This window comes from Amblyraja radiata, chromosome 3 (genome assembly GCF_010909765.2).
Source record: "Amblyraja radiata isolate CabotCenter1 chromosome 3, sAmbRad1.1.pri, whole genome shotgun sequence".
In the NCBI taxonomy this organism is placed as follows: Eukaryota; Metazoa; Chordata; class Chondrichthyes; order Rajiformes; family Rajidae; genus Amblyraja; species Amblyraja radiata.
The window spans coordinates 18,632,643-18,646,321 of NC_045958.1; the positions used below are offsets into that span (position 1 = coordinate 18,632,643).

Genomic DNA, 13,679 nt, shown 5'->3' on the forward strand with positions numbered 1-13,679 from the left:
CACCGTGCATATAATATCAAGCAAAGGGATTTCATGCAGCAAAATTGTTGTCTTTAACATATTTTATATATATATATAAGCCTGCTTTCCATGTCCTCCTATTTTAAATTGCCATCGATTTCAGGTAAATATTTCAAATCCAAGGAGAGCCAAATAATCTAATTTATCTATAAAGTGTGAAGTGTTGTATGTGGTTACAAATGCCTTACCACCAGTTTCAGCGACTAGATGCTGCTGTCAGTAAGTGACTGTCAATTAAAGGCACAAGTTTAGTTTGTGTGGGGTAAAACTTGTCTCATGAAGACAAATCCACCTCACTTTCACATACATGAATGAATGTTTTGCTTTATTTGCAATGCTCTCAAACTGCTTTTTGACAGCTTCAATAAATATGAACTGGCATGACATGTATTGGAATTCTGTGCCCACATTACAATGCAAAGACTGGTAATTTGAATTCCCTTTTCACATATTTCTTCCTCTCCTCTCGATTTTCTTTTCCTCTCTCATTTCTCCGAGAATGAAAAAATATACAGTTTTATCACAGAATGATTGTGTTGCCCTTAGCCTACTTTAAAACTTTTACTATCTAATCTTGAACCAACAAAATACAGTATTAACTCATTCTCTGAATGTCTTTCTTGGATAAGTTTACGACCTTTTCAATTATGTCTGCACACTGCTAAGTCCTTTCCAAAAATATACCACATCGTTGAATATAATAAATGTTCACATCAGATGGAGTTATAACAACCTTATGTTGACATTACAATTTTTACGAATCATTCAATCTGCGATGCTTTTTCCACAATCTGGCAATAAAAAAGAAAATTTGGCAAAATATAAACTTGCAGATTCTATAATAAATTGCAACAAGATTGATAATGACAACAATAGCTGCTCATTTAAAGTTGTCCACTACTACCTACACTTTTACTATTCTAGCAAGTCACATCTTTGACTCTCATTTCATTATGTAGCCATAAACAAACACAATTGGTAAATTGTTCAACACCAGCATTTTAAAAGCAATATTCTTCCAAGAAAATGTGTAATTAGTATGATGAATATATTACCAACACAGAACGTACCAGTGTAAACTAATGAAAGAACAGTTGCTTTCTCGGGTTTTATTGTTGAAACGGAATAATTCAAGCTTTGTTTATTGAGTTTAGTTTATTGTCACCTGTACCGAGGTACAGTGAAAAGTTTTTGTTGCGTGGTAACCAGTCAGCGGAAAGACAATACATGATTACAATTGATCCATTTACTGTGTACAGATACATGATACCGAGAATAATGTGAATGCTTAGTGCAAGATAAAGTCCAGAAAAGTCCGATCAAAGATAGTGCGAGGATCGCCAATGAGGTAGATAGAAGCTCTGGACTGCTCTCTAGTTGTTGGGAGGATGGTTCAGTTGCCTGATAACAGCTGGGAAAAGACTGCCGCCCCCCCCACCCCCCGAATCTGGAGGTGTGCGTTTGTTTTCACACTGCTATATTTCTTGTCCGATGGGAGAGGGGAGTAGAGAGAGTGGCTGGGGTGTGATTATGCTGGTGGCCTTGCCGAGGCAGTGTGAGGTGCAAATGGAGATTGGAGTCAATTGAAGTGAGGTTAGTTTGCATGATGGTCTGGGCTGCATACACAATTCTCTGTAAATATTATTACCCGAGTTAGGATTTCACTACAATACCAAGTTACAGAATTAGTTTTTACACAGGAGCAATACGAGTTACTCAAAATCTACAAGATAATGTCACAGTATATGTGCACTCTGATTAACACACTAGAAATGAGGAATAAATGAAACCATCTGCATGAGGAGCTGTAACCTCCCTTTCAGTCCTCACCCAACCATTCTCCTGCACTTAATCAGAAATTAGTTATCGGTTCAGAAAGGTATTAATCACAATTACAATGCAACAGCTAAACTGCTCACAAGCTATCGGGAGCTGATTCCAGCTTGTGCAAATAGGAGTCAGCTCTACTTTTTCCTGTTCTGTGGAGCTAAATAAGACTCTCCATTTTGAAAATAGCCACGTACAATTACCTCAGTCAGATCTGAACATGAGTGCACCTCAAAGGTCATTCTGTGCAACTACTCTATGTCTGCTATGCCAAAATGCAGCTGAAAACAAGGGCAGTAGCTCCATCCTTCTTTCACATAGATCATATACAGTGCCCTCCAAAATGTTTGGGACAAAGACCCATTAATTATTTATTTGCCTCTGTACTCCACAGTTTGCGATTTGTAATAGAAAAAATCACGTGGTTAAAGTGCACATTGTCAGATTTTAATAAAAGCCATTTTTATACATTTTGATTTCATCATGTAGAAATTACAACTATGTTTATACATAGTCCCCCCATTTCAGGGCACCATAATGTTTGGGACACATGGCTTCAAGGGTGTTTGTAATTGCTCAGGTGTATTTAATTGCCTCCTTAATGCAGGTATAAGAGAGTTCTCAACACCTAGGCTTTCCTCCAGTCTTTCCATCACCTTTGGAAACTTATATTGCTGTTTATTAACATGAGGACCAAAGTTGTGCCAATGAAAGTCAAAGAAGCCGTTATGAGACTGAGAAACAAGAATAAAAGTGTTAAGAGACATCAGCCAAACCTTAGGCTTACCAAAATCAACTGTTTGGAACATCATTAAGAAGAAAGAGAGCACTGGTGAGCTTACTAATCGCAAAGGGAGGGCAGGCCAAGGAAGACCTCCACAGCTGATGACAGAAGAATTCTCTCTATAATAAAGAAAAATACCGAAACACCTGTCCGACAGATCAGAAACACTCTTCAAGAGTCAGGTGTGGATTTGTCAATGACCACTGTCCGCAGAAGTCTTCATGAACATAAATACAGAGGCTACACTGCAAGATGCAACCACTGGTTAGCTGCAAAAATAGGATGGCCAGGTTACAGTTTGCCAAGAAGTACTTAAAAGAGCAACCACAGTTCTGGAAAAAGGTCTTGTGGACATGAGACAAAAATTAACTTATATCAGAGTGATGGCGAGTAAAGTATGGAGGAGAGAAGGAACTGCCCAAGATCCAAAGCATACCACCTCATCTGTGAAACACGGTGGTGGGGGTGTTATGGCCTGGGCATGTATGGCTGCTGAGGGACCTGGCACACTTATCTTCATTGATTATACAACTGCTGATGGTAGTAACATAATGAATTCTGAAGTGTATAGACACATCCTATCTGCTCAAGTTCAAACAAATGCCTCGAAACTCAATGGCCGGCGGTTCATTCTACAGCAAGACAGTGATCCCAAACACCGTGTCGCCGAACACCTCCGCTCAGTCCGCAATAACCAACCTGAACTCCCGGTGGCTCAGCACTTCAACTCCCCCTCCCATTCCCAATCCGACCTCTCCGTCCTGGGTCTCCTCCATTGCCAGAGTGATCAACACCGGAAATTGGAGGAACAGCACCTCATATTCCGCCTGGGTTGTTTGCGTCCCGATGGCATGAACGTTGAATTCTCCCAGTTTTGCTAGCCCTTGCTGTCTCCTCCCCTTCCTTAACCCTCGCGCTGTCTCCTCCCATCCCCCCGCCCTCGGGCTCCTCCTCCTCCCTTTTTCCTTCCTTCTCCCCCCCCCACCCCCTATCAGTCTGAAGAAGGGTTTCGGCCCGAAACGTCGCCTATTTCCTTCGCTCCATAGATGCTGCTGCACCCGCTGAGTTTCTCCAGCATTTTGTGTACCTTCGATCTTCCAGCATCTGCAGTTCCTTCTTGAACACAACAGTGATCCCAAACATATCTCTAAAGGAACAAAGGAGTTTTTCAAAGCTTAAAAATAATCAATTCTTGAGTGGCCAAGTCAATCACCCAATCTGAACCCAATTGAGCATGCCTTTTATATGCTGAAGAGAAAACTGAAGGGAACTAGCCCCTAAAACAAGCATAAGCTAAAGATGGTTGCAATGCAGGCCTGGCAGAGAATCACCAGAGAAGACACCCAAGAATGATGTGTCCAAGAATCGCAGACTTCAAGCAGTCATTGCATGCAAAGGATATGCAACAAAATACTAAACATGACTACTTTCACTTACATGACATTGCTGTGTCCCAAACGTCATGGTGCCCTGAAATGGGGGGACTATGTAAAAACACTGCTGTAACTTCTACATGATGAAACCACAATGTATACAAATGGCCTTTATTAAAATCTTACAATGTGCACTTTAACCACATGTGATTTTTTTATTTTACAAATCTCAAATTGTGGAGTACAGAGGCAAATAAATAAATGACGGGTCTTTGTCCCAAACATTTTGGAGGGCACTGTACATTAAAAAATATTATTTCCTGAAACAAAATTCTCTATTTTTCTGGTATAAAAAGACAATTCAATATTTCACCAGTTTATTCGAGTAAAACGTACTACATTTATAAGCCACCCCAGACTCCAACCCTTTGTCCTTTCTTCGTGCCATCAGCAAGAAATCCTCCAGCCTCCCCCAGAACTAGACCTGCGGAGATGTAGAACTAAGCTGCTGTGCCTTTGCAAACGGCAGCCTTTTCTACAAGGCACAGCACTCTCATTGTACTCCGCTGGGTTATTGTGAGAAGATACCCGTTTGCTTGGAAGGAGGAAGTGCGGTGCCTATTGGTTAAAGGATTCCAATGACATATACTCAAAACTTTATGAAAGTGACAAACTGCTGTTTATATCATGACTCAGTGAATTAATCATGTATAAACTCACCCCACTGAAAACAATGCATGACACTTTCAGACTGATTTCTTCCATTTTCTTATACAGTGCTTGGAAATGTCTTATTTCTCAGAAGCAATATTTTTTTTGCACGAGTGCTCAACTAAACCAAGAGTTGTGCAATTGTTTGTGCTCATATACAAAATGAACAAACTTGAAGAGTTCGCAAACATTGCCTGGGGTTTTAATTACTTAGCAGGTAGTTTATCTCTGAGATCACCACTTCAACAACAGGCAAAGGTGGCATTGGTTACTCTGCACACTTCCTACTACTTCACCAATGTACGGAGGCCGTTCCTGTGTGAATTACGACTCTCAAGAACCCTCCACAGTACTTTTTAACAAACCGTCACACACAGTAAATAAAAAGGAGTAAACAAACTCAAGACTAGGAAAGGGAAGCAGGCAGGAAAGAGCTGCGGAACAAATCTCTGCATGTGGAAAAGACTGATGGATGAAGAACTTTTTTTCACAAATAAGCACTGATATTTCCTTCATCGCTGGTCTTCTCATCATAAACAAGTCATTGGTAGAACACATACTTTGTCATGTTTTTTCCCCCCAAATGACAAGTCTAACAAAAGTGACAGCCCTATGTGTAATTAGTTTTCATTGTTCCCCTGACAGTCATTGCTCAGAGCAGACCCTTGTCTTTTCTGTAGTAAGTATTATGGAAAATTCTCCATTGACAAGTATTTAATTACTACACAGCCCTAAAAGGCGTGCTGACAGGCCATCGTGGGTGCCAAGGAAAGACGGACTGTCACAATGGATTCAGAAACAGGAAGACTGGACAAGAAAGCTGTTTCCATTTTTCACAAAAGTCACATTCAATAAGAGCATTTTGTGTTTGTGCCGTTACTATGAAGTACAAAATTCCTTAAATATAATTTCTGGAATAGCAGTGAAAAATGAGATTCGGTGGTGGCAAAAGGTAGGTTTTAAGGATAAGGAAAGGCAAATAAATGTATGTGCATTATTGGGGCCCAAGCAGTGGAAGGAACAGCAATGAATGATGTAGTGAAGGGAGGGCAGATGGATAAGAAACCAAAATAACAAGAACAAGAGATCAAAGAGAGGGCAACATTGCTGGAGGAGGTTCAGAGGTAGATAAGAATAATGTCACACCATCATTAACAAAACAATACGTTGCTTTTAAATTTGGTTTGGACTATGGTAGTTCTGTGAAGAGGGTGTAATTATAACCGCACTGATTCTAAAGGTAATTGCGAAAAATAAAAGCACAGATATTTAGGATGCATCAGCATCATACATAGCCTTTTGAAGAGGAAAGGGGATTTGGAGAAAGAACAACAGTTCGCAAGACACAAATATCAAGAGGGTTAAAAAAAGAGCAACAGATCATACCAAAAATGTTGATAAGTAAGAAAGCAGTGCCCGTAAGAAAGCATCCACATGTCAGAGGAATCTTTCTTCTGTCAGTTTCCCTGCCACCTAATTAGAATGCAGGATTTATTTGAATCATCAAGCAACTGGATGCATTTGTGTGTGATAGCCAAAGTGGCATGGGACTATCAGAACCTACTGTGCAAGTAACTGGAGTATACAATCAACGGCTGTTACTGGTATTCCTCGCTCTCATGTATTCATTTATTTTCTTTTAGTAAACCAATTTACCACTGGCCTGAATAATTGTAGTTTTTGTTTTTTTAAAGCATTCGCACTAACTGTAACTGTTTTGTTGAAGAAACCGCAATTATTATTAGCAATGGCAGGCAGAAAACAAAATACTTAAAACTGCCTTGATGTTAAACATTCAGGCAAAAGATATTGCACATCAGGCAAAAGTATTAATTCTAGAATAAGACCAAAAAATGAAAAGCCTGATACTTACATGTGCTTTGTTTTTTTATGAAACTAGATGCACATAGTTAGGATAAACATAGTTGATTATTCTATGTCTCATCTGTGGAGATTATCAAGATGCTCCTATTATTCTTAAGAATGCCATTTCATACTGCGATTACATTGCACAGATTGCATTGAACATTCATTTAAGAAATCTGCATAGATGTAGAAATGTTATTTGATACGATTACGACAAACTACATGTAATGGATTTTTAAATCGTTAAAATTATTTTCCTAAGTCTTTCTTTCATTGCGTTCATTTCTATTAAGACTCTGCCATTCCTGTTACTTTGTGTAAAGTAACTTATTTATTTTTCCTTACAGGGAAGCACACAATGGTGCCTCAACACAATTATATTTTGTTCATCCGATTTCATATTATATATATAAAGATAAATCAGTAACTGTTGGCTCTTGGCTTCCTGGTACACAAATATTTCACTGTGGAAATAACATGGAAACAAGCCTTTTTTCAAAAGTCTGCTGCAACTATCAGGCACTCATGAATGCCAACTCATCTTATCTCCCCAAATTTTAAATATGTTATTTATCAGTACTATGTTTACAGGCCTGTTATGGCTGCTGCAAGCAAGAATTTCATTGTTCCGTTGTTGGTACATATGACAATAAACACTCTTATTTCTTGAACGCATCCCCTCCCTCTCAATTTTGACAACTGACCCATCAAACAGCATGTCTTTGGGATGTGGGAGGAAACGAGAGAACTTGCAAGAAACCCACGTGATCACAGGGATAACATGCAAACTCCTCAAAGATAATACGGAGGGCCAGGATTGAAATCAGGTCGCTGGAGCGGTGAGGCAGTGGCTCTGCTAACTGTGACACTGTGCTGGCTCAAGGATTGTAACCATTAAAACTGCAGTATTTTGTGTACATACCACAGTGAGCACATACCAAAACACATTAATTTGTAATTGCATCGAAGATTGACACCAAAAGCTGGAGTGACAGTGGGACAGGCAGCATCTGGGGAGAGAAGGAATGGGTGACATTCCGGGTAGAGGCCCTTGTTCAGCCAATTGCATCATTATATTAGAAATTATATTCAAGTTGGATTTAAGTTTAAGTACCTAATAGATATGCACAATGATTTGCAGATAGAATTTGCATGGGTCAATTTGCTAAAATTATTTTTTTAAAAGAGATAAAATGTCTTACACATTTCCCAGGTTTCTGGAGCAAGTATTTATATTTTAAAATCAACTTTGTGCAATAACAACTATATATGTGTGCTCCTCTGTGTTGGTGAATGGATTTCCTGATTCTATCTTTTCACTCTCCCGATTTTCTTTAATCTCTCACACAGTAAGCCCTGGCTGGACTCCTTAAAGACTAATTACACTCATTCATTTACACTGCACAGCATGGCATTGTTAGATTACCAGATCCACAGCAACAGGATGGTAGAAAAATCTCATCTTTAGCTGCACCTCACCAACCAGGATGCTGCATCTGGGTGGGGCGGAATGCAACCGGTCATTAAGATATTTTCAGATTTAAATGAGAGAGATTTTTCTCTCTTTTTAAGGAGAAGGGTAATTAACCTCTAATAAGTTGCTTGTCAATGCCTTGTCTCTGGAAGTGGCAGCCTGTGAAACCCTTACTAGGACCTGTTTTCTCTCTGCTCATATAAAGGAACCCCATTGAATGAACGGGTTTCCTCCTGTAACAGTCACTGGATACAGCAAAGCCATTAACTTTAACTAAGAGCCACACACTAAACTACAAAACCCCTTTCTGTTGAATTTTACCACCAGAAACCGAACACATTTATGAGCAACATCAGTTCCCCATCCTACCCCCTCTGCCCCCACAATCCCAAACTCCTGGAAGTGCTGAAACAGTAACTCAAACTTCCCCTTGCCAAATAAAATGCAACCTCCTGCCCGCCAACTTAATAATCAGCATTAACCCTGCTGGCCTCCCTTCCACCATTAAATCTCCAGGTTGGCAATGCGCATTCTCTTGTTTCTTTTAGTTATCAATGTATTCATTTTTCAATAAATATTTCAAAAAGATTCTTCTTCAGAAAAAGATAAATTGAAAAGGTAAGGGTTGTAATGGTAAAAATGATTTTTAAGAGAGTGCTAAAGGAAAATGTTTTTCAAAAATGTCTTTAATTGCAGACATCTTGAAAACAGAAGTGTTATTAAGTGTAATCTGTTTATGCTGTAAATAAAAATGCTGACAATAAATGTGATCATTTTAGCATATGCTCTCAAGATATGTTTTTTTTAATCTACTGATTTGAGGATTTTATAAATACAGCAAAGGAACACATTATAGGAAGCTCACATATGTTTTATTTAAAAAATGCTTTCTCCATAACTTTGGCTCAATTGCAAACAGAGCTACAGTAATAAAAATGGAAAATTAAGATCCATTACAAGATCAATGGATATAGCTGAGGATTTCAAACTATGCAGCCAGAATCATTGCAGGCATGTCAGGGTATATCCATGGAAGTGTTATACCTTGCGATAATACAAATTTTACACACTGTTGCTTCTACTTTATCTTTAAATTTCCCAGCATTCAACAAGTAAAGATAAATTAATGTATTAATCTCGCAACTTTGAGAACTTACGAGTCCGACTCAAGATAATTGTAACCTCTTTTCTACTGCTTCAACATTGTTCAGAATTAGAAAGACTGAAAGCGACTGAAGGCCATGGATTTTATGTCTTAGAATCTATCAGCACAATGCAATATTGTATACTATATAAATAGCTTCAAACAGGGCTCCACATGGTGACTTTATTATAAGATACTGTACTCGAAATGCCACAAGGTAAAAGGCCAACTCGTAAAAGATGTAGCGCATTAGGCCACTGCAGGAGTCATTTTCGTTGATAAAACATTGTTAAAACCTATGAGTATATCAAGTAACTGCAGCAAGTGCAACTAACGTTTGCTGAATTGAATTTCTATATTATTCTTAATTCATCATATCGAGACCCACAAAAGAGATAACAGCCCCCCCCCCAATCATATCAGCCTGGTTAAGGAAAATCTCCCAATAGTTTAAAATCCAATTTATGTTGGAAACAGATTTTTCCTAGCAATATAGTAAATGCAAAATAAAACATGCCCTGTGACCTAAATCCATTTGTTCATCTCAGCTCAAACTGGGACATTACCTCTGCGCTTGGAAAAAGATACACAAGACAAGAGGGAATATTGGATAGAACATACCAAGTGGGATACAGATAGACACAATGACACACACAAATATATAAAGAATGAGACAGTATTAACAAAATGTAACAAAGTATACAAATCATAATGTAAATTCCAAAAAATACACACAAGTTAAGTCATATAAAAGGGCAGTAAAGACAGCTCTCCAGAAGACAAATGCAAATCACTGATACATGGAAACGGGTAAATTAACAGATCACAATATAAAAATGACGCAGAGTGCATAGTTACCGAAATATATTTAAATATTATTTGTGAATAACTGGGTGATAAAATAATTATACACACACATAAAAACCAAAGAGGGGATAGAAATTAAACAAAATGACAGAATCAACCAAAGTAAAGCTCATTCAATACACCAACCTAAACCACTAATTGTATGTTTAAATTACTGTGTGCAACTTTAAATGAGACAATAAAACAATCTTTTTATGTGCATCCACACTAGAGCTTTTCAAAATTGATTTTTTTTTCCTCAAGGAAAACTAATGAATGCGGGGGAAGAGTCATTGTACAAGTTTAAAATTGAATCTGGGCATCTTTTATTTGTTTCCAATTAAAAAAAAATGAAGAATATGCATATTTCATCTTTGCAACTCAAATACAAATTGAGCTAGACTATTTTAATCAACACCTCCAGTTTAAATTCCAATTTGGAATATTTTGGAGGACCAAGAAACCAAGAACCAAGGCCACAATTAATCATGCAAATCTTTGGTAAAAATGTTTGGGAAGGAAACGATAGTATAATTGGTGACGACAAATGGTGGCAGGGCTGGGAAGGAACTGTTTAAAATTACTTGCGGCACAGCAGAGGTCTGGGTGACCCCTGAAATAGGAATGCCTCAACTCAACCCTCTTGCTGCAAGTTATCAGAAACTTACTTTCACCTTAATCCACTAATACTTCATCAATGTTTTGATTACAGAATGACCTATCTTTCTGGGTTGTTTTTACAAATGAAAACTTTCGGTCTCTAATCAATTCGCGAAGAGGTGTGTGTACATGGATGGGGTGGGGTGTACACACGATGCAGCTGAGAGTTGGAGTCTAAACGTTGCGATATTTTTTTACGCTAAAAGAGTATTATCTATGTTTGATCGCGTTAATAAGTAAGACGAGCATCCGTGCTATAATTGTCACATATAGAATGGACTATATCCAGGCAAAGGGCACTTAGAAAAAAATATATGGGAATCGTTCCGGTTGTAAGAATTGTGATGGCACAGATCAGACAGTAACACGTGAAGAGGTTTCACTGGCAGGCAGTGTGTGTATCCGGTGCTGGCAACCTGGGCCCAACCTCAAACTGACGGCTGAAGTTTCACTCAAACTTTAGCGCCTCTCTCTCCCCGCTCACAAGAACAAGAGGCGCCGCCTGCACAGCTCAAGCATTCGCATTTGCACGCTTGCATTAATCGGTTCAAGATGACACCGCTCTCGCTCCGAATTTAATTTCCCTCCACCGCGGCACATCTTTATAAAGAAATGCACTTAAAAAACAAATACACCCTACTGGCGGTCAACTTTGCCATCCAGGCACCTCCTTTATATATGGTATCAATTGGGGAGTTGCCTGGTGGGGAGTTAGCTGGCGGCGGGCGGGTAGATTCATTTGCAGCGCTTGATGATAAGAGTCTCGGCCGCCGTTTTAAGTGCAGGCGGGGAAGGCGGCGACTTGTTGGAATGGAAGCACTCGAGTTGGGAACTCCACTGACGGCAGCTTTGGACTGGACGCGGGCAGAGCAGTCAAACCACCCCACGTCTGAGCCGCAACTTTTACACAGAGCCCAGGCTCTCATTGTCATTCAACGCACTAACTCCAGTCCATGTGCCTGTCACCACAGCGATAAGAAGCACCTGAATACGCTCTCCCGCCTGCCTCGGGAATTACACGGAAAGGGACCAGTCACACTAGTTTTAACACCACGATTTATCCAACCCCACCAGCCCCCCTTTCCCTCCCTACATAGCATGTATTTGTGTTCACTGGATAGCACCATCCCCACAGGGTTTATCAGAAGGTAACACAAATTTATGGAACCAGTCGTTTCCCAATTCCCGGCAGTGATTTCTACATTAAATACCAAGAGAGGCAACTGCGGTACAGCCGGGCCGCGTTCACTCATTCACTCCGCCCCCCACGGCCCACTCCAGCGCCTTACCTTGGGTTGGTGCTGTTCCAGTAGACGGCGTACCGGTCGGCCACCACTTTGCCGGACTCCTGAGACCAAACACACATCCAGAGCAGCAGGAATACGACAAGTATCTCCGTGTTGATCATGACTGCGGAGAGGATGAGAAGAACCCGCCCTTTAAGTCTCTCTGTCTCTCTCTACTCTTCCAAAGTTACACAGCTTCAGATGCCCACACTCAAAACAAATGTCTTCAGATAAATCAAAGTCCAGAATCAGGGAGACAAAGTCCAAAACTGTAGCAGGAAATGGGAATGAAATACCTGTAACTGTGCAAACCACTTCAAAGCAACAGAGACCTGATGGAGATATTAATTCATTGGAACACGATGTTTGAGGCAGTCGTCTGTGAAATCAAATAAAACAATGACGAATTCCCGGAATCACTGTCAGCAGGGCATGAGATTGGCGCAAAGTTCTGTAAAACGAGGTTAAGTCCGCAATCTGTATGCAACTGGGGCAACAATCAGCAAAAAAAAAGTCGGTGCAGAGAGCCTGAAGTAACGGCGTGGTGAGAGCTGGTGGCGGTGATGTGTGTGAGAGAGATCGATGTTTTAAATTATATGTATTCAGTTACTGGGAGTAGAACGAGACCGGCTGGAGATTCCCGAGGCGACAGCATCCAGTCAATCAGTCACAGCATCCTTCCTCCCTCCCCAATACCCCACCACCACCCCCCTCCCTCCCTCCCTCCCCCACCCACTGAAGATATGGTTTGAAGAGCTGGAACCAAGAGTCGCCGCTGCAGCTTTGCACTGGCGGCGCAATCTCTCTGCAAATACAGTCCAGACAGAGGCAACCGAAGCGAGCACACGTCCTGCCTGCCTGCCCCTCCCGGACAGGGGTGAGGTAGATGGGTTGGGCAGTTTGCTGGGTGCCCTTCCCCTGCCGTGCTGAGATGAAGGAGCGGCCAGGATCCGAAGAGAAATCCGAGTTGGGCGGAGAGACGAGCCTGCAGGACGAGTGTGTGTGTGTGTGTGTGTGTGTGAGCCGCCGCTTCATTGACAGTCTGGCGGCTCCAGCTTGTTTTGGGGGGCCGGCAGGGGAGGCGGAGCAGCCGGAGGGAGGGAGCGGCTTGGGGTGGGTGGGCGGGGGCTGCATCCGAGGAGCGGGTAGGGGAGGGGATGGATGGGGGGGGTAAGGGGTGGAGCACCAACTCCTACTCCCTACCGCCCCTCCCTCTCTGCTACTGATAGGACAGCCCGGACGCCACCCCCAGCCCGTCTCCGCCAATATGTGCACTTGCACTTGTCCAAGCGCGGCCAAGTCACAGCGCTGGCGGCGGCAGAGACACCGACACCGGGCTGGGTGGACAGGGTGCACACAGGCGGTTGTCACCTCGCATATCCTCAGCACCCCCGTTGCATAGCCTTCGCTTACCTTTCCAGCATGTCCTGCACAGGCCGCTTCAGTGCGCCGGCAGCAATTGTGGCCCATCTGATCTTCGCCAGGACCATCTGCCTTGGCAAGGATCGCGCCTTGACTTCATGATGAGAAACTCACCTGTTTAATAAACAAGCAAGATAAAGAATGTGCGGCTTGTCGGGTTAAATCGGCTGCTTTACGAAGTGCGCTGTGAAAATGTAAGGCTCGGTCGTATCAAGAGTTGATGTTATTTGTCCCACATCATTAGTTACAAATCCTTTCACAACAC

General features: G+C 41.3%; 1 protein-coding gene across 2 annotated transcripts in view; it reads right to left on the reverse strand.

Moving 5' to 3' along the window:
- efna5 (ephrin A5) overlaps positions 1–13,071 on the reverse strand; it is a 204,379-nt gene extending 191,308 nt beyond the window's left edge. The window contains exon 1 of one of the 2 annotated variants that reach the window (XM_033017389.1): positions 11,996–13,071. In XM_033017389.1, the coding sequence (XP_032873280.1) occupies positions 11,996–12,114 (119 nt within the window). In that variant the 5' untranslated portion in view covers positions 12,115–13,071. The remainder of the gene's footprint in view (positions 1–11,995) is intronic. The other variant, XM_033017388.1, reaches the window with a different exon arrangement.
- Between the last annotated feature and the right edge of the window lie 608 nt (positions 13,072–13,679).